Below are 25753 nucleotides of genomic sequence, written 5' to 3'. Positions count from 1 at the left end.
CATCCTTAAGAAATTTATTTTGGTGCACCAAGCCACTTACCTAAAGTCAGCTTTGCCTTTTCAGTAAGCGACTGGCCCACAGAGTAGCTTTGAAGCGCCGGCCTATCGGCAGGGAGCGAACCGGCAGCCCGGAGTCCACTCCCTGCGGATGGGCGGAGCCTTGAGCAGGCTGTGCGGGGCGGGGCGCGCACTGGACCCGCTCCCGCCCCGACCCCGTCCGCTTGCTCTGCTTGTCCAGCCCTAGAGGTTCTGGTGAATCCCGGCGGCCGCGGCAGCGCTCCGGACGCTGCAGACCTGTTCTCCATCGTCGCTCGACTTCCACCTCTAAGACTCGCACGCGAGTGCAGGCCTCTCCCAGTTCCTGGTCGGGTGAGGCAGCAGCCCCGCAACCCTGCCTCCTAGGGGAAAAGAAAAGTCCTGGCCTGGAGAATCCGGGCCCGCAGGCTCCGTGCGGCGGGTCCCGCCGGGCCTGAGTGCTGGAAGTGCTCCATTGGCTTCCGGGGATCGGCAAGTCGCGCCCGGGCTCCTGCTCTAGGTCGCGGCCTGGCGGGACTCAGGCACCGCTAGCGCCTCCTGGAGGAGCCCGGGCTCGGGGTTCAGCTCTGGGCTGTGAGGCCCTGCCTGGGCCTGGCGCTTGCGCACCTGGGGCTGGGGGTTGGCTGGGATCTGCTCTCATTCCCTGGGCCGAGAGGGTCGGGCCTGTGGCCCAGAGAAGAGTAACAGGCCCAGAAATCGCTGCAGCACCACGCGGGGAGAGGGATAGGGTATCCACACCACGCCCTTGGTGAAGCCAATGCCCAGGTGAACGGGGTGGGGGGGGAGGGGGGGCGTGCGCGCTTCAGAGCCGCCGAGAAGCTGGCAGATGGGGTGGGAAGAGGTGACTTGTGATTTCAGAGTAAAGCAAGGAGCTTGTGAGAAGTACCCTAGCAGCTCCTGTTTCTCCTCCAGCTTCAAGATTTTTCTGTCTAGTGTTTTGGGTTCCCTACACCAGGGTTGTGGAGGAAGTGCAGGGCCAGAACCTATTGAGACCCAGCAGACCAATGTTGAGCTTGATGGTCATCTGCACTTCTTGCATATCCTTAGTATTGTCTTTTCGAGGCCACCTCTATAGTGCTAATCAAATAGAGGGAAGGGCAAGATTGAATATTTCAGCTATTGATTACAATGTCTCACAACAACTGTGCTAGACAGTTTCTATATGTTAGTTTCTTTAACGCTCCCAAGTACTTATTGAAGTGATATTACTCTGTTTCATACTCCAGGAAACTCAGGTTGAATAATTCTTCAAATTACACGACCGGTAAGTGGTGGCATTAGGGTTGGAATTCAAGTCTGTATGGTTTTTGTGGTACAGGCTTTATTGCTTAGTGTACAAGAATATTATTCTTGGGATAAGCCAGATACCTAAGTTTCACATCTTTGCAATGAGGGCTGTTAGCTGTATGACCTTGGGCAAGATACTTCACCTTTTAGGGCTTGTTTCTGCATTTGTGAAATAGAGATGAAATGTCACAAGGTTGCTATGAGAATTAAATTAGATCCTACTTGTAAAATATTTAGCAAAGTACCTGGCAAATAGTTAGTGGTAAGCTATATATAGCCACATATATCCTGGTATTGTCATTAATGAGGGTCAGCAAACTAGCTCTGTGTGCTTGCTGCCAACCAGAGCCCAACAGAACTTGTACAAGTCTAGAAGAACATAAGTAGAGGGAAACAGCAAAGGATAGCAGAAGAAAAGGGAACTGAAAACAGATGACATATATAATAGCAATTATAATGACACCAATAGATGTCTCAGGTATTAATCTGTGGTACCCAGGGCCACTTTTTGCCTTTGTAAGAATTTTTAAGAAAGCAGTTCCTTTGGCTGATGAATTGGAAAAATAGATCCCACTCTGGGCTGAAAAATTTCAAACTCTGTGACTAGATCGTTTTGAGGCTCTGGATGTAAAGGGGAGCTGAATTTTAAGACCCCATAGACCAAAGGTGCCTGGCACGAACAACACAATAAAGTGTGCAATTCCCTTTCAGGATTTCTTCTCTCAGGTTTAGCTCCTAAAGAATGGGAAGGGAGAGGTGGTTCCAGAATGGGAGAAACAAAGGAAGTGTTTGCCATTAAGTGTTGCATAATGAATGGATACCTCTTCTAATTTTACCTATAACTGTGAACACTTTCTAGACAATGGTCTTCATTTTCCACATAAATTTATGGTAGCCTGTTATACACTTTAAAATATTTTATTTTCTATGCTCTTCATGATGATATCACTGCTGCCCTGAGTATTTCCCTTGCAGTATCTGTTTAGGTACCTAGTTCATATTGTACTCCAGCAACTATCAATTCTTTTATTTACTTGTTTATTTATTTTATAATAAAGATGAGGTCTTACTATGTTGCCCAGGCTGGTCTTGAACTCCCAGGCATAAGTGATCCTCTTGCCTGGGCCTCCCAAAGTGCTGGGTTGACAGATGTGAGCCACCACGCCCGGCCCTATCAATTCTTGGTTTGGCTTTATCCATAGTTTCCTTTGCCCTCTTTATTTTTTGGTACTATCACTGGGCTTTTTTTTTTCCTTACTATTGTTAGAGTTTTCATTTTCTTTTTTTTCTTCTTTTCACATGTTCTTTAGTCAGTGATTTATTATGCTAGAAAGTATGCCTGTTAGCAGAACTAAAAAAATTAATGTTAGATGTGAAAAATGATTACATGTCATTTGACCTTCAAAGATTCATAATGCCACCACTGCTCATCAGAGCATGATCTTTCAGGTGATCTTTTAGTAAGGCTCAGTGTCACTTCCATTGGTGGTACTCAACAACCTCAAGGAGTCTTAACTAGAACATTCCTTTACTGTACCCACCATTACCTTCACCCTACAATCTAGCTTCCTTCACACCAATTTTTTCCCTTGTTCTTGCTTGTGAGTGGGAATCTTATTGGGGTTCTTTTGGAGAGACTGTTTATTCTTTTAATATAACAGCTTAATAGTATGCAATCATAACATTTTAAAAGATGTTAAAATTAGTATTATGGACATATTTACCAATGTGAATTAGGTGGATAGCATATTAGTGAGTTTCCCCATGAAAAAATAGAAGGAAATACTACATGTTCATTTTAGCAAATCATTTTGAAATGGCCTCTTGCCAAATAGTTGTATTAAGTCTAATTCCTGTGAAAATTACCAGAGCAACCATGGTTTCTGGACATGTTGTTACTTGGCTATTTCACCTTTTGGGGCTTTTCGTTTACTGCCTCTAGACTTTAAAGTGATGGTCACTACATGTGAAAATAGGTATCTGCAACTGTAATGAGGAACTTACTTATCTTTCCACATTTTCATGTTTATGGGTCAGAATTTTTTAAAAAGAAGTGAAAATTAAGACAAGTACTTCCTGATGGTAATGTCAAAACAAGTTTAGAAAAACAAGTGTAAAATTGCACCCCACTTTTAGTATTTCTTGCTCTCCTTCTTTATCGTTCCCTATAGCACTTACTGTCACCTAACATACTATATATGTTACTTACTTGTCTTTGTTGTCATCTGCCTCCCTGCAGTGTAACTAACCTCCCCTGGACAGGGATGGTTGTCTCCTTTGTTTATTGTTGGCTCTGCAGCACCTTAGAACAGTGCCTGACACACAGTAGGCAATCTATAAATACTTGTTCAATAAGTATTGAATGACTTAATAGTACTGTAAAATCACTCATGATTGGAAAATATAAAGGGATTTGCCCTAAAATTAAAAACAGCTGAAATGTATGTGTTAAGCAACCAGGACATGAAGATTCTTGAAATCAGGAAATGTGTAAACATCTCAGCAGTCTTTGCCCAATATACAAACTTTTTAAACCTTAAGAACCAATTGGTTGTGGTTGTTGCTGCTTTAAACTGAAGGCATTTTTAGATCATTTGTTCACTGTGAACTAGAAAGGAGCACAGAGTGATAAAATTGTGAAGTGCCTGTCTTGACCAATTAAATATACATGCTCCCCTAAGAAGAGAAGAAGGGAGTCAGATTTTGGAAAACATCCACTTAGAGTCAGGGCATAGTGGACACCAGGGCAGATGAGAGGTTCTGATGGCTAGTTCAACATCTGGGAAATTCGAGAAGAGGGGAAAATCTTAAAGTGGTCCGAGGGGAATGAGAACCCCAGGGGATTTCAGTCTCCACAGATTGGTGTGCCTTAATATCAGACCCAGCTTGCCTGCTGCACAGCTGGCCAGCAGCTCTACTTAATCCTTATAATGGAAAATTTCAGCTGAACACTTGGAATTTTCAGCTAGGGATGCAGCTCTGATTTTCAATGAGGGTAAAAGATGATTCACTTTGTAGACAGGTATTTTATAGCCAGCTTTGCCAAGATGCATGTTCCATAAAGTGAGGCGATAGTGAGATGTTGCTGCTGCTAGTCAAATTTAGCAGTAGGGGATTGTATACCAACTTTTGTGACACTGATGTTATAAGTTCTTATTTTTAACTTTTTAATTTTATTCTTTCTGCTTATGTAGCTAATAAGTTCTGATAACCCTTCTTTTTAAAATTTGTATTTATTTATTTATTTATGAGATGGGGTCTCACTCTGCCACCCAGTTTGGAGTGCAGTGGCATGATCTTGGCTCACTGTAACTTCTACCTCCTAGGTTCAATCAATCCCACCTCAACCCCCGGAGTGGCTAGGACCAAAGGCATGCCCCACCATGCCTAACTAATTTTTATATTTCTGGTAGAGATGAGGTTTAGTAATGTCATCCAGGCTGCTGTTGAACTCCTGAGCTCAAGCCATCTGCCTGCCTCAGCCTCCCAAAGTGCTGGGATTACAAGTGTCAGCCACCTAACCTGCCTGGCCTAACCCTGCTTCTATTAATAACTTTTATTAATACCTCATTAAATGAACCTATGATAAAGTGTTCATTTGATGGACTTGAAAATACAATCAGTGATACTTCTAAAATGTGTATACAGTAGCCAAGGGATTAGAAAAGTAGTATAACCTGAAACACATGTTAAGTAAACTTTTTAGCCTGTTATAAATCATGGAATAGAACAATATCTGGATTTTCGAGGGAAATTAATGAAGGGTCCTTAGTTGATTGCTTACTTTGCAGTGATAAAGACAAGGTAAAACTGCACCTACCTTTTTTTTTGAAGTTAGAGTGATCATATATCAACCTTTTCATGTTAACTCCAGCTTTCCTCAGTTCTACATGTCCAGGCATCAGCAATGGTATCACTATTTAGATTTTGCTTAAGATAGTTTAAGAACCTGGAAACTTTTAAAAGTGTGGCCAAAAGCTGATTTATTTTGCTGCCATGATAGATGCTAAGAGCTTAATAATGTGAGATTTCATGGGTGCTAATAAAATTTATTTCTTTATCATGCTGCATCTACTTAATAGACTGGGCCCTGTGTTTTGTTTGTTTATTTAAGTCATCTGAGAACTTAATAAAAATTTTGAACAAAGGTACCTAACTAGTGGAGAAGTTTCTAGATACATTTTTTTTTCCAGATATAGCTTTTATTATTTATTTATTTATTTATTGAGATAGAGTTTCACTCTTTTTGCCCAGGCTGGAGAGCAATGATGTGATCTTGGCTCACTGCAACCTCCACCTCCTGGGTCCAAGTGATTCTCCTGCCTCAGCCTCCTGTGTTGCTGGGATTGCAGGCATGTGCCACCATGCCTGGCTAATTTTGTATTTTTAGTAGAGACAGGATTTTACTATGTTGGCCAGGCTGGTCTTGAACTCCTGACCTCAGATGATCTGCCTGCCTTGGCCTCCCAAAGTTCTGGGATTACAGGCAGGAGCCACCGTGCCAGCTCCAGATATAGCTGGTTTGGTAGAGTTGGAGACTCAGTTTGGAAAACTTTATTCTTTTTCTTCTATTTCTCCTTTTTGTCCTTATCAATATTCTGATATTTTCTACTCATTTTAAAAAATCCTTTAGTACCATTTCCTAAATGAGTTCCATATTCACTGCAATTAAATTAGGGTCATAGTACATCAGTGGAAAAGACCTTAGCAGCTACTTAAAGAAAGGGATTGACTCGACTCTTAGATTTAACAGCTGAAAAAACCTGAGGTGTAGGGAAGTTACAGCACTTGCCCAAATGTCTGCCATTGTGGTGTGACTAACACAGAACCAGTCCATTTCTTTTTTTTTTTTTTTTTTTTTTGAGATGGAGTCTTGATTTGTCGCCCAGGCTGGAGTGCGGTGGTGCAGTCTCAGCTCACTGCAACCTTCACCTCTTGGGTTCAAGTGATTCTCTTGTCTCAGCCTCCTGAGTAGCTGGGACTATAGGTGCGTACCACCATGCCCGACTAATCTCTGTATTTTTAGTAGACATGGGGTTTCGCCATATTGACCAGGCTGGTCTCAAACTCCTGACCTCAGGTGATCTGCCCATGTTGGCCCCCCAAAGTGCTGGGATTACAGGTGTGAGCCAGCATGCCCAGCCCAGTCCATTTATTTTGACACCTGATCCAGTGATTCTTCCTTTTTGTTTCTTTTTCACATTAGAAGAAAACATGCCGTTTTCTCTGTTTTATGTATTGTTATGCCTGACCTTATTCCCTATCCTCATTTCTAGTATTTTGTGATAGTGATTAAAAAAAAAATCTGGGCATCACTTTCTTACTAAATACAGAACAAGCTTATTTTAAATTCTTTTCTTGTAAGTTTTTTACTTTCAGAGTCTGAATATTAAGTGCACTATATTCCTGAGAATAAACGTTGCTGCTCTAAGATGACCTAATGGCACCTACATACATGGTAGACCTGTTTGTGTAGAGACACATTAGCAAGGAGAACATGCCTTCTTAGCCTTAAGTAATTTACAATTTAATGGGTTATCTTGAAGAGGAACTGCTATGAGGTAAATAAAGCATAAACCATTTCAGTTCTTCCATTCTTTGGTAAGCTTTTGTTATTCTGATGACATTTATTTAAGAACCATGTAAATAGTTGTAGCCTCAGTATTAACCTTGTAATTTTAAAGATCCTATTTTATTAATTTGTGTCAGGCTGAATATTACTTTCGATATTAGCAAGCCATAAGGAAATTATTAGAGAATATTGCTGTTATACTAACTTTTTTTGATATTGTTTTTAATTGAAAAATCATAATTGTATACTTGTATGGGGTTTGTTTGTTTTTACTAATACTATTTTTACTCGACAGCTAAGTAACTATTAATTAGAGGCTTTAACACCCTGAAGGCATTTTGGCATAAGGGGAAAATACCTGAGTTCATGCTGTAGTGCTGACACTTACTAGCTTTGTGATCCCATGGAAGTAATTTCACCTTTTTGAAGACATTTGTATTTTTTTCTGATAGATACTATGCATTGTTTTGAAGATTAACGATGTGCTGAAAATTATCAACATTCTGGGTCAATCAATTCAGACACTGGAGTGCTTTATTTATAGTCATACCTATGACATTTGGACCTTTCACCGTGTAGTAATCATTATCCTGCCTAACACAGAGTTTTTGTAAGGTTCAGGATAATATATTATTTGGAAGCACTTTGAAAATTGTAAAAAAAAAAAAAAACAAAATCTGTCTAGTTGTATGGAATTATTAACTATCTTTTCTTTCCCCTTATTCTTCTACTCCCCACTCTCTTACTCTCTACCCTTAAATGTAAAGGTGAATAAAAAATCCAGTAGTCAGTAGCAACAAGAATACAAAGTCTTTTATAGTGGAGTACAGTTTTAATCCTCAGTAAAAGTAGAAATCTCTGCGGAGCATCTCCAGCTCCAGGAACACTTTGACTGTTCCCTGTCTATACCACACAATTTAATATTCTTATATATTATTTCTATGTATATATAGGTAGCTAAGTAGCTAGGTATTTATTTCATTTTTGTCTCCTCCCCAGCCCCCACTTTTGGAACACCCAGAAAGTATTCAATAAGTAATTCTTTTTTTTTTTGAGACAGAGTTTCGCTCTTGTTACCCAGGCTGGAGTGCAATGGCGTGATCTCGGCTCACCGCAACCTCCGCCTCCTGGGTTCAGGCAATTCTCCTGCCTCAGCCTCCTGAGTAGCTGGGACTACAGACACGCGCGCCACCACACCCAGCTAATTTTTTGTATTTTTAGTGGAGACGGGGTTTCACCATGTTGACCAGGATGGTCTCGATCTCTTGACATTGTGATCCACCTGCCCCGGCCTCCCAAAGTGCTGGGATTACAGGCATGAGCCACCGCGTCCGGCCTTCAATAAGTAATTCTTTTATGAATGGATTGTCCCAATTTCATTATAATGAGCTACAAGCTCTTCTATTGCTGTATAGTGTTCCTGCTGTCCTTAGCAAAATAATAGATTTACAGTAATAAATACCCTTGCTAATTGGGCCTGGGAACTCACAGAAATGTAGCAGCTTTTGGATTTATAGCCATAGTACCTGCCCTGCCACTTTCTTTTTCTTTATGGGGGAACATTTATTGCTGTTTTGTGCAACACAGTTTGAGAAACACTGCCAAGGGTGTTTATTACTGATGTTGCTGGGCCGGTTCCAGCCGACCCAAGGTTGCCCTTGCTTGCTTTCAGTAGCAGTCAGGCAGAATGTATTGCGGAATAGCAGTTAGTGAATCATGGTATTAGAAAGAGAAGGAAATTCTGAGAATTATTTACAGTAGACCAGTCTCTTCATTTTTCAGCGGAAGACTGAAGGAACTTTGCTAGAGATTAGTAATGGGCACCGACTTCTCCTTCACAATTGTTTTAGGACACATTATGAGACATTGACATGGGCCTGCGATCCGCTTACTAGCATACCTTATCTGTAGTCAAGGCTATTTTGCCAAATCAATTTTATGTAAATCCTCAAAATTCTTATTGTTTCAAGAAACTCTTCATAAAGAAGGATGAGAAAGTTGCTTTATGTCTGCTACTTAGTAATAAGCCATCTATGCTGAGACAATTAAAATCTCCTAGTCATTAATAAAATAATTGCTACAATTCATGGAGTGTCTGTTATATGCTGAACATGCAACAAACCTACAATTGTCAGGGTTTTTATTAATTGTATTTTTCTCTGAACCTTATTTACATTGAAGGACTAATGTCAGGGTTTTTTAATATCCTCATTTTATAGATGAGGAAATTGAAGTTTAGATAGATAATTTGGCAGAGGTGACACATCCAAATTAGTAGTGGGAAAGAAATTTGAACCACACACACTGACTTCAAAGTTATTGCTCTTTCTGCTACAAATAACCTGTGCCAGATATTATGCTTCAGGAAGAAGAGGAAGTGGCAAAATATGGTCACTGTCCACAGCTCACAGTACGTAGACGAAGTGATGAGCCACAAATACAAGTAACAATAGTGAAAAGAAAATGGAATCAGTGCCCTAACAGTATTAGGGGTATCAGCAACAGCTGTGTGGAGGAAGTATCATTTGAAGAGGTTTTTTTGTTTTTGTTTTTGTTTTTTATTTTGTTTTGTCTTTGAGACAAAGTCTCACTCGGACACCCAGGCTGGAGTGCAGTGACGCCCTCTCAGCTCACTGCAACCTTTGCCTCCTGGGTTCAAGCGACTCTCCTGCCTCAGCCTCACAAATAGCTGGAATTATAGGCACCTGCCACCACACCCAGCTAATTTTTGTATATTTAGTAGAGATGGGGTTTCATCATGTTGGCCAAGCTGAGTCTTAGACTCCTGATCTCAAGTGATCCGCCTCCCTCGGCCTCCCAAAGTGCTGGAATTATAGGCATGAGCCACTGTACCCAGCCTGAAGTGGATCTTGAAGAACTTGGATGGGCAGAAGCAGCTGTTCAGGTAGACTAGGGGTAGATGTTGGCAGAGCCATGAATTCCAGGCTTAGTTCATTGGACTATCACTTTTTAATCAGAAGTGATAAAAGCATAATGTGAATGGAGAGAAGATGGCAGTGGAAATACCCATTAGGAGCCTATTATATTGGGCAGGTGAGAGATACAGAATACCTGAAGTTAGAGTTCTGACTCTGGGTATGGGGAAGGGGCTGTATTTCCATGTTTGGGAGAGATTTGGGGTTCTAGTAAGCAGAATCCCTATGACATCTTTACTGAATAAATCTAAGAATAGGTTTAAGGGGGAATGGGAAAAGAGGAAGTAGATAAGACTTCAGGATTTTTCAGCCAGGGCATGGTAATAACCACTTGCCTTAAATTTCACCTATTCGGTACCACGTTAAATATTGTCTTAATTCTCAGTTTTTTAGGCTTATCTATCTCTGTTATAATATTGATTCAGAACGTCAGGGTGACTGGAAGAATATTTGATATGTTTGATATTTCTAGGGATTCTCTGCATTTCAGAAGAGGCGTTTGGATCAAATTATTGTTCGATAAATAATCTGTACAGCGGGAAATCTTAGGGATTATTTGTGTTTTCTATCATCCTGCTCTTCAGGGAGTACAATACTACGTAGAATTATTCTTTAGTTGCTCATTCATTCTTTGCCGGGTCACTTATCCCAGACAAATCTTTCATGCTAAAAGAGTATAAAACATTTGTTTTATTTTCTCTCATTATATATTTTGTTTGATTGTTTGTTTGTTTTGAGACAGGGTCTTGCTCTGTCACCAGGCTGCAGTGCATAGCTTACTGCAGCCTTGAACTCCTGGGTTTCAGTGAGCCTCGTGCCTTAGCCTACTGAATACTTGGGACTACAGGTGCAAGCCACCCTGGCTGGCTAATTTTTTTTTTTTTTTTTTTTGAGACTGAGTTTTGCTCTGTCACCCAGGCTGGAGTGCAGTGGCACGATCTTGGCTCACTGAAACCTCCACCTCCCAGTTTCAAGTGATTCTCCTGCCTCAGCCTCCCAGGTAGCTGGGACTACAGGCATGTGCCACCACACCTGGCTAATTTATGTATTTTTGGTTGAGATGGGGTTTCACCATCTTGGCCAGGCTTGTCTCAAACTCCTGACCGGAGGTGATCCCACTTGCCTCAGCTTCCCAAAGTGCTGAGATTACAGGTGTGAGCCATTGCACCCGGCCTAAATTTTTTTGGTGGAGATGAGGTCTCTGTTGCTCAGGCTGGTCTTGAACTCCTAGGCTTAAGTGATCCTACTGCCTCAGCCTCCCAAAGTGCTGGGATTACAGGCATGAGCCACTATGCCCAGCTCCCATTATAATTTGCGGATAAAGTATGCTATTGCACTCTTACGTGTATCATGTAGTGGATAATTACATTAAAAGGAAATGAAAAGAGCATCTTCATGAATATTACTGTTAGCAAGATTCCAGACCCTAGTGTTTATGTAATTTCTTCCATTTGCCATTCAGCCATAATGGGTTTCAGGATAAAATTGAGGCCACAGTCAGAGTCATTTTCAGAGGGGAATGCTGCTCATGGAGGAAATTTGTTTCCTGGCAGCAATGCAGTAGTGTAACTGTCAGCAATTTGTTAAATAATCAGCTGTTCCTGGCACCTTGTTTTTGTAGCTTTTGTATAAGCATTTTTAGGGAAAACAATAATGCTCTCCTGATATGTTGTGTCTCTTTGCTGTGAGACTGACTTCACATTTCATTCTCTGTTGAATTCTCCCCATCCTTGGAAATTGAAGACTTTTCTGCTGGCTGGTAGAGAATCTTCCACATGTTACTTTTTGGGAGCTTTAGCAATCATTGCTCATTCTGTGTTCATCTACAGGACACTGCTTTATGCTTGGTACTGCTGACATACAACTTATAAGACTCTAAACTACGTTATGCAAAAAAAAAATCATACAACTAACATTTATTTTATAGATCCTGTGTCAGATACAAAAAACAGGATGCCTGGCACAGGCCAGATTTACAAATTTACTTGTAGTATCTCCATTTTTAGTGATGTGGAAATCTAGGCTCAGGAAGTTGAAGTTACTTATACATGGTCACACAGCAAGTGCCAGATGCGGGGTTCAACCCAGGTGTGCATTACCCCACATTTGATCTTGTTCCTGTACTGCAGTGATCAGTTACTATTAGTGCAATAGGAATTCAAAGGAAGAACTTAGTATGGATTGGAATAATCAGGATATCATCTTGGAACGGAATAATAGAAAACATGAAACATGGGATAGATAAGAGAGGATCAGACTCTAGAGGGAGGTAGTGATAAAATAATAATAATGATAAAATGTGAACACTTACTGTATACTAGGCACTGTTTAAATATATATATCTTATGTATATAAATATATATAATATATGAAAATATATAAAATGTATATTATACATAAAAGATTTATTTATTTATTTATTTATTTATTTTTTTTTTTGAGATGGGGTCTCACTCTGTCACCCAGGTTGTGTACAGTGGCATGATCTTGGTTCACTGCAAACTCTGCCTTCCAGTCTCAAGCAATCCTCCTACGTCAGCCTCTCGAGTAGCTGGGACCACAGGCTCATGCTACCACACCCAGCTAATTTTTATATTTTAGTAGAGACGAGGTTTCACCATGTTGACCAGGCTGGTCTTGAACTCCTGACCTCAAGTGATCGCCTTGGCCTCCCAAAATGCTGGGGTTACCGGTGTGAGCTACCATGCCTAGCCAGCTTTGTTTTTAAACAAAATTTCTAGCTACTTCTAAGACTATGTAACCTACTTCATTTTTCTAAGTCTCTATTTAGGAATCTTGGTATTGATTTTTGACATACGTTGATGGCTGCTACTGTTTTTAGAGGTCAATAGAATTATCAAAACTTTTTAGGCCCAGCACACTGGCTTACACCTGTAATCCCAGCAGTTTAGGAGGCCAAGGTGGGCAGATCACCTGAGGTTGGGAGTTCGAGACCAACCTGACCAACATGGAGAAACACTGTCTCTACTAAAAATACAAAAAATTAGCTGGGTGTGGTGATGCATGCCTGTAATCCCAGCTACTCGGGAGGCTGAGGCAGGAGAATCACTTGAACCCAGGAGGGGTAGGTTGTGGTGAGCCAAGATCACACCATTGCACTACAGCCTGGGTAACAAGAATGTAACCTCATCTCAAAAAAATAATTTTTTTTTCATAAGACAGTAGTTGTTTTTTGACATTACAAAGAGCTCTTCTAATGGTAGTCTTTGTTATTTCAGATTTGCTTAGGTATTTTATACAGCACAGAAATCCTACTGCCATATTTAAATATAACAAGATAATGGGTAGATTTGATTCTGTGGTCCTAGAACTTCAGCTAAATCTCAAAGTGGAGGGCAAAGGGCATTAAATACTTCCTATTGTAAGGATGTTTGCCAGCACTCTGGGTTAGTATGTACCTTCCCTCCTGCAGGAACTGCCCTAGCACTATCAACCTCCACTGGCTAAGTGGACATCCAGATGGGAAATGGAATGCCTGGTTCCTTTTCTTGGTAACGTCTGCAGCCACTTTCATTCCCTGGGTTCAAAGATGAAGGCAGCTCACCCGAAATACTGCATTCCTTCTTAAGTCCAGCCCCCAACATGAGGTCCGCCCTATCCCCAGTCTTTTTCATATATTGGTTGGAGACTGGGGAACGAGGGGTCTGTGGAAGTTAAGCTAACCCCTGGTATTTCTTAGCAAGTCATAAGGGAAGATAGGCCACACCTTCTCTCTGCAGAACAGTAGGCTTGCCAACCTTGTCTACGTGTTAAAATCGTCTAAGAGCCGACGTCCAAGTCGTACCCTAACCCAGTTAAAATCTCTTTAAGTGGAACTCTGGTATCAGTAGCTTTGAAAGCTCCCTCAGATGATTCCAGGAAGCAGCCAATATTGAGAACCACTGCTGCAAAATATTGGGAGCTGGGGATAGAGTGGAGGGAAAGGGGAGCTTTGGGGGCTTTTGGGTTTTAGCTAAAAAAATCTTTGAAAACAGAAAATATCCCACTCAGCATCTTGTTAAATAAACAAAAATAAAAGTAAGGTTGTCACTTAATCTGTTTTGTAGCATAATGCTATGTGTACCTTTAAATGAAGGATCATACTTGGAATTTTTCTGAATGATAAAATTTATAGTAAGGTGAAAAGAAGATTAGTTTTTTTGTTTGTTTGTTTGTTTTTTCCAGACAGAGTCTCTGTTGCCCAGGCTGGAGTGCAGAGGCACAATTATAGCTCAATCTCTTGGGTTCAGGCGATCCTCTTGCCTTAGCCTTCCTAGTAGCTGGGATTAGAGGCACACGCCACCATGCTTGGCTGATTTTTTTTATTTTTAGTAGAGACAGGATCTTGATGTATTGCCCAGGATGGTCTCAAATTCCTAAGCTCTAGCCACCCTCCTGCTTCAGCCTCTCAAAGTGTTGGGATTACAGATTACAGGCGTGAGTCACTGAGCCTGGCCAAGAAGATTAGTATGTCTTATTGGCCATCCTAAAGGCTGCATTTTGCTGTCATTCAGTAAGTTAATTTTATCCTAGCAAGAAAATCTGATGGAGGCAATATCATTGGAATGAGTTAATAGAGGCCCACATCCCGAGGAGGCACATATAGCAGTATGATTCTAGCAAGTTCACTCTATGAGCCTATTGTGACAGCTGGTTTTAAGAATTCACCTATTTTTGTTAGGAATGAGTGTGCTTCTCAAAGGCATCATTTTACTTGCTTTCTCTTTGAATTGATTTTCTCAGAGCTCAAGACATGGCTGCCCAGTGTGTCACGAAGGTGGAGCTGAATATTTCCTGTGCCAATCTTTTGGATAAAGATGTAGGGTCAAAGTCAGACCCTTTATGTGTGTTATTTTTGAATACAAGTGGTCAACAGTGGTATGAGGTAATGTTAAATACTTTAGCTAAGAAGTAATCTGAACTACCCTTTTAATAATCTGAAGAGGTTTTTTTTTTTTAAATGTTAAAAATAATACTATCCCATCTGTTAATGGAGTTTTTGTGAAAGTTTGTCCATGATTGTAGAATTTTTCATACACATATAGAAACTTCCTTTAGTTGTCATGCCTGTGTTTATGTTTAATACATGCGTATGTGAAAATCCAAGTGCACCTTTGATCTGAAGAAATTTTTTTGTTTCTGGGGATGGGTGTAGGTTGAGCGCACAGAAAGAATTAAGAATTGCTTGAATCCTCAATTTTCCAAGACATTTATTATTGATTACTACTTTGAAGTGGTTCAGAAATTGAAATTTGGGGTTTATGACATCGACAACAAAACTATTGAGCTGAGTGATGATGACTTCTTAGGGGAATGTGAATGTACCCTTGGACAAGTAAGTATAAATAGCCACTGTACTCTATTTTGTCTAAATTTTAATCAATGAATTGGGTGTTTTTGGTAAACATCATTTAATTTTTAAAGTTGAAAAGCATTTAATCTCTTTAATGACAGTTTATATATTAACATGATTGGCTTGAACATTGTGGAATTCATCTTATATTTTGTATGGGCAGTAACTGTATTTCTGGAAAAGCCTATTAATTCTTTTGAGTAAGGGATGCTTCATGAGGCACTTCAGTAAAATACCTCCACTTTAGCTACTGCAGAGTTCGCTATGGTTTCATTGTTCAAGTCATAAGTTCTATCAAGATAACAGCAACTTCTCTGATGTTCTAACTAGTGAGACTGGTACCTCCTGACTCCCAATGCCCCAACACTACCCCCTTTACCTGACTTGTTCTTACTCAACCTTATTCCCCCATAAACCTTCTCTGACCCTCTGTATTAGTTTGGAACCCTTTTCTGAGCTCACTTGTACTGTCTAGTACATCTTACCATACTTTTTAATAGTTGCTTATTATCTGTCTTCCCAGTATATGACAAGTTTGGTCAGGGTAGGGACGTGTCTCATGGCTCACCATTTTGCTCCTAGGTTAATATGATTCATAAGGAAAGATTATAAAGACTGAAGAAGGTTTTAGGAGGGAGGAGTAATTTTTTTTTAATATGTGATATTTGTCAATTCCATATGTCTTTTATAAGTTTATTTTTCAGGGTTGAATTGTTTGGAGATTATGGTATTTTCTGTATTTCAAAAACAATATGAAACTGATCGGTTTTTTAAAACTTTAATAAATAATATCAAAGAAAAAATTAAGGAAGTATTCCTTTTTGGGGGGAAAAATCCCAATGTAGCTAAAATTTCTATGAATTTGTGAGATATATCAGAGGTATATCTATTTGAAAGAACCTAGGTATACTATATTCCTTCAAGCAATATGACATTTTATGGGAGTTAAATATTGAAGTTGGTGTGTCAATGGAAAAATTGAATCCTTTTTTTTTTTTTTGAGACAGGATCTCACTCAGTCACCCAGGCTGGAGTGCAGTGGCTTGTTCACAGCTCACTGCAGCCTTGACTTCTTGGATTCAAGTGATCCTCCCATCTCAGCCTCCTAAGTAGCTGGGACTATAGGCACATGCCTCTGCACCTGGCTAATTTTTGTAGAGACGGGTTTTGCCATGTTGCCAAGGCTAGTCTTGAACTTGTGGGCTCAAGCAGTTCTCCCACCCCAGCCTCCCAAAGGCTGGGATTATAGGTGTGAGCCACTGCACCTGGCCTTGAATCTCATTTATTGAGTATTCTGAAGCCCACCTTTTACCTAGAAGGTTTCAGCTAAGTGATTTATTTATGCAATGAGAATCCAGTCCTCTTTTCTCATTACAAGGAACAATTTAAACTTTGACCTACATAGGAGCTCAAGAAACTAGTGGATAGGGAGATCGTATCTGCCAGGGTCGAATTGGCAGGTTTTTTCCTTGGAAGTTTTTTCCAGTGGGTTTTAAATATGTTGATGAATTTTAAATGTCTTCACAATCTCTAAATCTTTAAAAAACCAACTTAACGTTTCTATTTCTTTTCCTTTTTTTTTTTTTTTTTGAGACAGAGTCTCGCTCTGTCACCCACGCTGGAGTACAGAGGAGCAATCTCGGCTCACTGCAACCTCCGCCTCCCAGGTTCAAGCAATTCTCCTCAATCAGTCTCCTGAGTAGCTGGGACTACAGGCATACACCACCACACCCAGCTAATTTTTGTTATTTTTAGTAGAGGCGGGGTTTCACTGCATTGGTCAGACTGGTCTCGAACTCCTGACCTTGTGATCTGCTGGCCTCCCAAAGTGCTGGGATTACAGGCATGAGCCACCGAGCTGGGCTCATGCTTCTATTTCTAATGACTTTAAGTGAACCTCATACTCAAGTCTTTTTTGCTGAAACTATTTTCATTTAAAAATTCATAGGATGAAGGGAAATGACTCTTTGTATCACTTTCTAATTCTAACAGATTGTTTCCAGTAAGAGGCTAACTCGACCACTGATGCTGAAAAATGGCAAACCTGCAGGAAATGGGAGCATTACGGTAAACATAAGATATCTGTCTTTTGTCTCAGAAGATTTGGCATAATAGGGCATGCCAAAACTGTGCATACTAGACAAATATTCTACAGCCGTGCTTCGTCACTCAATCTTGAATGTTGCATTCTGTCCACCCTTGTCTTGTAGTGATCAGAAATGGGAAATGTATTGTGCAAACAAGGAGAAACATGCAGTGTGGTGGTCCCTTCTTTCGGTTTTTTTATGTTGCCCATAGAGGTCAAGTGCACCTGGGTGATACCTGCCCCTCCTTTGTGGAAGTGTCAATTCTTATGTTAGAGAGAAACTGCTTAATAATCTGGATCAGTTTGGTTCTCTACTGGGGAAACATAGTCCTCTCAACGTGACAGAAATTTTTCCTAGTGGATTTTATTCCAGAGGGATGTTATATTATGATATGGCCATGGAACCTATACACTCTTTACCATCATTTATTGTGCTTGTTCACTACTGCCTGTCCTCCTACCTACACTTTTCATTGCTGACTACTGGCTCCGGGTAAATGAATATATGCTTTATTGCATTTCACGTTCCCAATTATATAATGCCACGCCTGTAAACCTTGTCTTCTAGAGTGTCTCTACAGATAACTTCTGCCTGGAGTCATAGTATTTTAACTTTAGCTCCCTCTGAGAATGTAAGGGTAGCTCCCTGAGAGAGCTGTGTTTCAAGGTTATTGTGATTATCAAATACATTTCTCTGAGCAGCTGGTTGGCTCTAGTTTAGATTTCCAAAAGCATAAGAATGTTCAGGGGTGTTGATTTTTATGGGAAAGAGAACATTATCAGTAGTTAGCATCCTTGCTGTAGAGCATGAGAGACTGATAGTTATTTTTAAGTAGAATGAGTCTTTCAGTTACATTGGATGAAAAACATTGATCTGATAATTTCAATTTATAGAGTGTTCTAGGTATGATTTATTCATGCTTCTCAGTGTTTAGGGAACTTTAGCCAGTGTTTTGCAGAGGATATTCTCAGTCTCTGGGGTTTTGACGTTTCCCTTGAATGGGAAGATCCAGTTTGGGCAACCACATTTCAAAAGACATTGCTAAATGCAGACCTGGGCATTTTTGGGAAAATCTTTATTTCATACACATAAAAGAAATAATGGTAGATCCTTCTTAATTATGCCATTTTCTTATGAGACATTTTAGAATTCATTTGTATTAGTGTAGGCTTTATATTAGGTAACAGAATAAATCAGTGCTTAAGAGTATATCAGAATTCCTAAAACATATTTCTTTCACTTACCTTGTCTACTCATAGATTTCAGCTGAAGAAATAAAAGATAATAGAGTGGTCTTGTTTGAAATGGCAGCCAGAAAACTGGATAATAAGGTGGGTAGACTGTGCAGACTTCAACAAGGATGTCATGTTTTGCCTCTTTTTTTTGAGAAAATAAAAATGCAGTTAATATTGTGAACTCCATCTTCTGAACATCACATAGGGTACTAGTTACTTCCAAATTTTGCCTGTGTGTGTATATATGTTTAAGCAGAACCCATTTCTCTTCACCTCTTTCATCTAGATGTGGCTCTTTCATCTAGAGCCACCTCATGCCTGTAATCAGGCATGAGGTGGCTTATGACTGTAATCCAGCACTTTGTGAGGCCAAGGTGGGCAGATCACTTGAGCTCAGTAGTTTGAGACCAGCCTGGATAACATGGCAAAACCCCATCTCTACAAAAAATACAAAAATTACCTGGGCATGGTGGCATGTGCCTGCAGTTTCATGTGAGTTGGGAGGATTGCCTGAGCCCAGGAAGTCAAGACTGCAGTAAGCAGCAATCACACATTCTCGCCTGTGTCTGTCTCAAGGAAAAAAAAAAGTAAAGAAAACATTTTAGACTATAGGCTGGGGACTTCTTTTTAACTGTGGAAAAATTTAAATATATACGAAAATAGAAGACTATTTAAAACAATTTTCATGTTCCTATCACCCATTTTCCACAATTATAACTCATGGCCAATTTTGTTTAATCTCTACCCTTATCTACTTTCTCTTCTCCCAGACTTCATATCATTTCATCCATGAATATGTTGATGTATCTCTGAAGACAGTTTAAGCAATTACATTGTTTAAAGTGTTTCTTAAGTCTTTATAAATCTGCACATTGCTTCTTTCCTTTTACATCTTTCTCCCCTTTCTCCCTCCTTTCTTTCTTTTCTATCTATTCTTCCATCCATTCATGGAATTTATTCAATGGAGAAAACGGATTTCTTTGTCCTGCAGAAGTTTCCACATAGGAGTTGGGCACAGGCGATGTGCACCTGTAGTCCCAGCTCCTCAGGATGCTGAGGCAGGAAGATGGCTTGATCCTGGGAGTTCAAGGCTGTAGTGCACTATAATTAAAAGACACCGTCTTTAAAAAAAAATTTTTTTTTAAAGATGGCTAATTAAATCCTGTGGTGTCATTTAACATGTTTCTTTCTCTACTTTTGTTTTCCAATTTCTGTAAACTGGCAATTGAATCTAGAAGTATAATCGTCTGGTATTTTTAATTGTTAGCAAGACAGTTTCATCACTGGTGGCATGCAATTCCATCAGGAGGCTCACACTAACTTGTGTGTTTTGGGGATGTTTGTGATCATTGATGATAACTACCTGGTTTTATTATTAAGAGCCTGTAAAATAGTGATATCGTCACTCTATCATTGCTTTTGCTTCTTAGCAAGAATGTTTGTATAGAGATAAACTTCTCCACGTTAGGTATTTATTTACTTTGTCATACAGTTTATATAGGAAAGGCAAGTTAAAATATTTGAGTTTTCTTCCATATTTACCATTTTTCAAAATTATAAGTTGGTTCCCTAACATCCCCTAAATGTGACAGTGAAGTTTTTTTTGTTTGTTTGTTCTGTTTTAGAATTGCTGTAAAGTAATAGATTTAAATATTAATAACTGCAATGGATTGCTTCTCATAGATGCCATAGATGCCTAAATTATTCCAGCTTTGGCCTGAGGGAATCCCTTTAAGTTTGTTCGTGAGACCATTTGGCACAACTCCAGGAGTCTTTGGATATTTTATTTGCTCTATGGAATGACAAGAGCTTCAAATAACTTCTTTTTGTCTTTAATAAGTCATGTTCCAGGCTTTTTAAATCTAGTTTTTGCCTCAGACTGGCAAATTAAAAGGAATCTTACTTCATTTTGGTGGAATTGTTGTTTACAGACCACAGTCCAGTGCTAGGGGTACTCACTGTTGTGTTATTATCATTCACGGTTTCTAGGGCTTTTCAGTGGACAGATACAGAAAATACTTTTTTTTTTTTTTTTTTTTTTTTAAGAAAAGCTAAATTGTAAAATTACACAACTATTTCCAATTCAAATAGAGAATTACTAGCTAGGCATGATGGCTCACGCCTGTAATCCCAGCACTCTGGAAGGCAGGTAGATCACTTGAGGTCAGGAGTTCAAGATCAGCCTGGTGAACATGGCAAATCCTGTCTCTAATAAGATACAAAAATTACCTGGGCATGGTAGCACACACCTGTAGTCCCAGCTACTCCAGAGGCCGAGGCATGAGAATTGCTTGAACCCAGGAGGGGGAGGTTACAGTGAGCCCAGATCTTACCACTGCACTCCACCATGGGTGACATCTCAAAAAACACAAAACAACAACAACAAAAATGCAAAGGATTACAGAATTTTTTATTGATACCTCATTTCTCTTGATTGCTAAAGATATTAACATAACTGCTTATCTGTTTTGTCTCATATATATTAGTTTTAGAAGAAAAATATCAATATTATTAGTAACACTGTTTTTACTGGAAATAGTTTGCACTTTCTTTGAAGTTCTTTTTGTCTTTAAGGTGTATATATTCCACTTTTGTTATATAGTCACATTCTTATGATTTAGAGAAATGATTCTTTCGTGTGGTTATGCTGACACTAGTTTCATTTTGCTTTTGATATTTAGAGATTGCTTTTTAAAAAAACATTTTGTTTTATAATCACGTAAAAGATTTCATGTCTCTAAAATCTACAAAACAAGATGTTTAAGAAATTTATCTTCTCTCCCTGTCTACCTTGCTTCCCCTTTCTTTCACGTAGATAATAATTTTTAAAAAGTTGTGTTTTGGCCAGGCGTGGTGGCTCACGCCTGTAATCCCAGCACTTTGGGAGACTGAGGCAAGCGGATCACGAGGTCAGGAGTTCGAGACCAGCCTGACCAACATGGTGAAACTCCATCACCACTAAAAATACAAAAATTAGCCAGGTGTGGTGGCGCATGACTGTAATCACAGCTACTCCAAAGACTGAGTCAGGAGAATTGCTTGAACCCAGGAGGCAGAGGTTGCTGTGAGCCAAGGTTGTGCCACTGCACTCTAGCCTGGGTGACAGCGAGACTCCATAAAAAAAAAAAAAAAGTCATGTTTTATATTTTTTATAATTTAATTATTCAGTTTCTTAAATATCTAAGTATTTGTGTGTGTGTGTGTATATATACTCATCTATGTGTTCATATATATGTGTGTATGTATATATTTGTATTTATATTCCCTAACCCCAGCCCTTGCATAAGCATAGCATACTAGATGTACACTTTCCTCCACCTTGCTTCTTTTATTTAATATATCCTGGAGATCAGAGCCAGGAAGTTTAATTCTTGTTTTAGTTCTAATACTGACAACTTAATGAACCTTCAAACAAGCACTGTTCTTTGGCCTTCAACATGATAACAAGGATATTCTGCATTTTCCATAGGATTATTTTTAAGATAAATCACACAGGGCATGTTAGTATGTTTTTGAAAAGTACACCTCTCGCTTATGTTGCTGTTATTTAGGTTTATAAAATGGAACATGGAGAAGTTTATTTCATTCACTTAAGATTCTTCTTAGAGATAAGGTTAAACACATAGTCTTTGTGTTTATATTTTTGGCTATCAAATATTTTATTTGCTTGACATTAAACTTTGTGTTTAAGAGAGAAAATTATTTTAGTTCTTAATTTAATACTGTGGTTAATTCAGGACTAAAGAAGTCTTCAGCTTAGGGATGTATCTGCATGTATTCCTGTGGGATTAACAAGTGTTCTTTCATCTTCAAAAATAACAAGTCATATATGTTAAGGAATATGCAAATTTCAAAATGAAGATACATGAAAATGAGAAAAAATCATCCATAGTCTTACCACCTGAGTTTAACCTCTGTGAGTGATTCCTACATTTTTCCAGAATTTTATCTCTCTGTGTGTGAATGTGTATGTATTAAGGATCGTGATAAGGGTATTTTTGAGCACTTAGTGTACGTGAGCATTGTATAGAAGTTCTGTGGTGAATTACAGAGGAAATAAAAGATGTGCCCTTGAAGTGTTTCTATTATGTGTTCTACTTATCTACCTCCGGTCATTTGTGTATGTAAAAACGTGTGGTATTGGTGAAGGAGTTTTGGACATAGAAGGGTGAGATACGAATTTAAGGCCTGCATCCATCAATAAGTTGGATATGTGATCTTGGGAAAATCATTAACTCCTCTGAATCCATTTTCTCACTGATAACTGCCCTGCCTCCATAGAGTTGGTGTGACTAATGTTTGTGGTATCATTTATATAAAACTACTCAGTGATAGGTGAATGAAAATGGTTAAAGGTAAAAACAAGCCAAAAACATATCTTATGGTACATTTGACCACAGTATTTTAAAACTGTCATGTTTTTGAGAAGTAAGGGTATGATATACAGGATTATAAGCATTTATTACAAGCGCTTTGATAATTCTCCCTAGTAAACTTCAGTAAGTTTCTAAGTTAGTGAGAAAGGTGATGGGATGTGTATTTACTACCAACACTATAGAGTTAGACTTCAGGTGGTTGCCAACATTTATAAAGTGTGGTCACACATGGTTTCATGGGTTCAGAGGAAAATAAATGCTTTTAATTGTTTGTTTTAAATGTAGGATATTTTTGGAAAGTCAGATCCATACCTGGAATTCCACAAGCAGACATCTGATGGAAACTGGCTAATGGTTCATCGGACAGAGGTGAATATTTGAATTTGAAAAGCAGAGTGGAGGTATTCTTTGGAATTATCATAATCTGAATTTTAAAAAGTTTATATTTATAAAAATATCTATCTGAGTTTGGACTTACATATAGCCGAGCCACAAGATCACCATGTTCACGTATTTTTCTTTCAATGAGGAGCTGCTACCATACTTTATGATTTTTATTTTGAAAAATTTTAAGCCATATAAAGAATACTAAATGTATTCCTCTGCACCCCTCACCTAGATTCACCACATGGACACACCCCCACACACTTGTGGTCTTTCTTTGTCTCTCTCTGTCTCTGTTCCTCTCTCTGTCTCTCTCTCTTTCTATCTTTCTCTGTCTCTCTCTCTCTCTCTCTCTCTCTCTCTCTCTCTCTCTCACACACACACACACACACACACACACTTATGCACACATATATTTTCCTTTTGCAGAATCATCCTAATGGAGTTGCAGACATCATAACTTACCTTTAACTGCTACAGCAGGCCAGGTGTGCTGGTTGACACCTGTAATCCCAGCACTTTGGGAAGCCAAGGCAGGTGGATCACTTGAGGTCAGGAGTTCAAGAACAGCCAGGCCAACATGGTGAAACCCCATCTCTAGTAAAAATACAAAAATTAGGTGTGGTGCCATGTTCCTGTAGTCCCAGCTACTCAGGAGGCTGAGGCACAAGAATTGCTTGAACCTAGGAGGCGGTGGTTACAATGAGCTGAGATTGCACCAGTGTACTCCAGCCTGGGTGACAGAGTGAGACCCACCCCAAAATAAATAAATAAATAAGTGCTACAGCAGATGTGTTTAAAGAATAGGGGCATTCTATACAATTATACTTGAGAAAATTAACATTTAAGATAGCTAAATGTAACATCATTCAGTGTACCATTCATCTTCGGATTTCCTCAGTTGTCCCACGTTTTATGTGTATTTTATTTTGCTTTGTTTTGTCCAGAATCCAGCCAACGGTCATATTTTGCATTTGACTATTATATTCCCAATAGAGGACTCTTCTCCCTATCTTCCTTATACCTTGGTGCCACTGAATTTCTTGAAAATCGAGACCAGAATGCCCAACATTCTGGATTCTTCTGTTTCCTCACAACTAGATCTAGATCAAACGTTTCTGTCAAGAACACTATGTGTGTGCCTTTGCTTTACATTTTCAGGAGCCTTATGGTGCCAGGCTGCCCAGCATTGATGATGTCATGCTTAAATACTTGGTTAAACTGAGGACCACCAGCTCTCACAATATAAAGTCCCATTTTTCCCCTTTGTAATGAATAAGTGGTACGTGGTGTGAAACTATGAGACTGCATGAATTACCTAGCATTTCAACCAGTGGTTTTAGCATCCATTGATGATCCTTGCCTAATCAATTATGTATCATGGGCAGTAAAATTGTGATTTTTCAAAATCTTTTATCCTTTTTCTTATATAAGCATCTTTTATCCTATTTACTTATATTAGAGGCACTCCTCTTTCGTCTCTTCTCTCACTTTCCTTTTATTTTTAGTATCATTTTAAACTCATGGATTGTTATAACACTGTATGCTTTGTATTTAACTCATTAGTATATTTTTGCTGCTCAGATTAATCCAAGTTTGACTAGAGAGAGCTCCTTAAAATGGCTCTGGGTTTTTCTTTTTGACCTCATTTGTCTTTAAACATTCTCTTAAGTTAGAGGATGTCCTCAGTTCCACTTGTACTTTCCCTGTCCCAGAGCCAGAATGAGCCATATCTCTTAATAAACCCTATTCCTGCAACAGCATAGTAGCATTTAGACACCGACATCTGAATGCTAAATGTGCTCATTGCTGCTGGATATCATTGCTTTGAGGCCTTTTCAGTGGATACAGCCAAGAAGTATGTATATTTGTGTTTATCTGTTTATTATGTATGTATAGATAGTATTACAATTTTAAATGATAAATGTAGGCTTATCTCTCCAACTCAGTGCCAGCCAACACAGTGAGTTTCTTATTCCATATTTACCTTTTCTTATTTCATATTTGAATCTTCTGTGGCCTACCTACAATGAAACCTTGGCTGCTAATAAAATCAATAATCCTCTGCAGTTCCTTTTTTTTTTTTTAATGACATAGTCTTGCTCTATCCCCATGATGGAATGCAGTGTCACGAGCTCCACTTACTGCAAGCTCTGCCTTCTGGGTTCCAGCAATTCTCCTGTTTCAGCCTCCCGAGTAGCTGGGATTATAGGCGTGCACTATCACACCTGGCTAATTTTTATGTTTTTTTAGTAGAGACAGGGTTTCACCGTGTTGGCCAGGCTGGTCTCAAACTCCTGACCTCAGGTGATCTGCGCATCTCTGCCTCCCAAAATGCTGGAATTATAGTTGTGAGCCACCACGCCCGGCCATCCTCTGCAGTTTCTAAGTGTTCCTTGTAATAAGTAGATATATTTTCCAAATAGTTTTCTTCTTTCCTCAGAATGTACCACAACTGGACAATTTATTACATATTTCATGTAACAG

At 39.3% G+C, this 25753-nt stretch overlaps 1 protein-coding gene across 2 annotated transcripts in view; it reads left to right on the top strand.

The window, feature by feature from the left end:
- Positions 1–233: 233 nt before the first annotated feature.
- Positions 234–25753, top strand: part of CPNE3 (copine 3) — a 45265-nt gene continuing 19745 nt past the window's right edge. The window contains exons 1-6 of one of the 2 annotated variants that reach the window (XM_032249934.1): positions 234–337; positions 14575–14716; positions 14987–15166; positions 17177–17251; positions 18531–18602; positions 23168–23251. In XM_032249934.1, coding sequence (XP_032105825.1) covers positions 14585–14716; positions 14987–15166; positions 17177–17251; positions 18531–18602; positions 23168–23251 — 543 coding nt within the window. In that variant the 5' untranslated portion in view covers positions 234–337; positions 14575–14584. Of the gene's footprint in view, positions 338–842; positions 1301–14574; positions 14717–14986; positions 15167–17176; positions 17252–18530; positions 18603–23167; positions 23252–25753 lie in introns of those variants that run through there. The other variant, XM_032249936.1, reaches the window with a different exon arrangement.

Source organism: Sapajus apella, unplaced genomic scaffold (assembly GCF_009761245.1).
Source record: "Sapajus apella isolate SASKATOON/1434 unplaced genomic scaffold, GSC_monkey_1.0 scaffold3, whole genome shotgun sequence".
Classification (NCBI taxonomy): Eukaryota; Metazoa; Chordata; class Mammalia; order Primates; family Cebidae; genus Sapajus; species Sapajus apella.
Note: the sequence above shows the minus strand (reverse complement) of the source record. Positions and strands in the feature narration are given on the sequence as shown.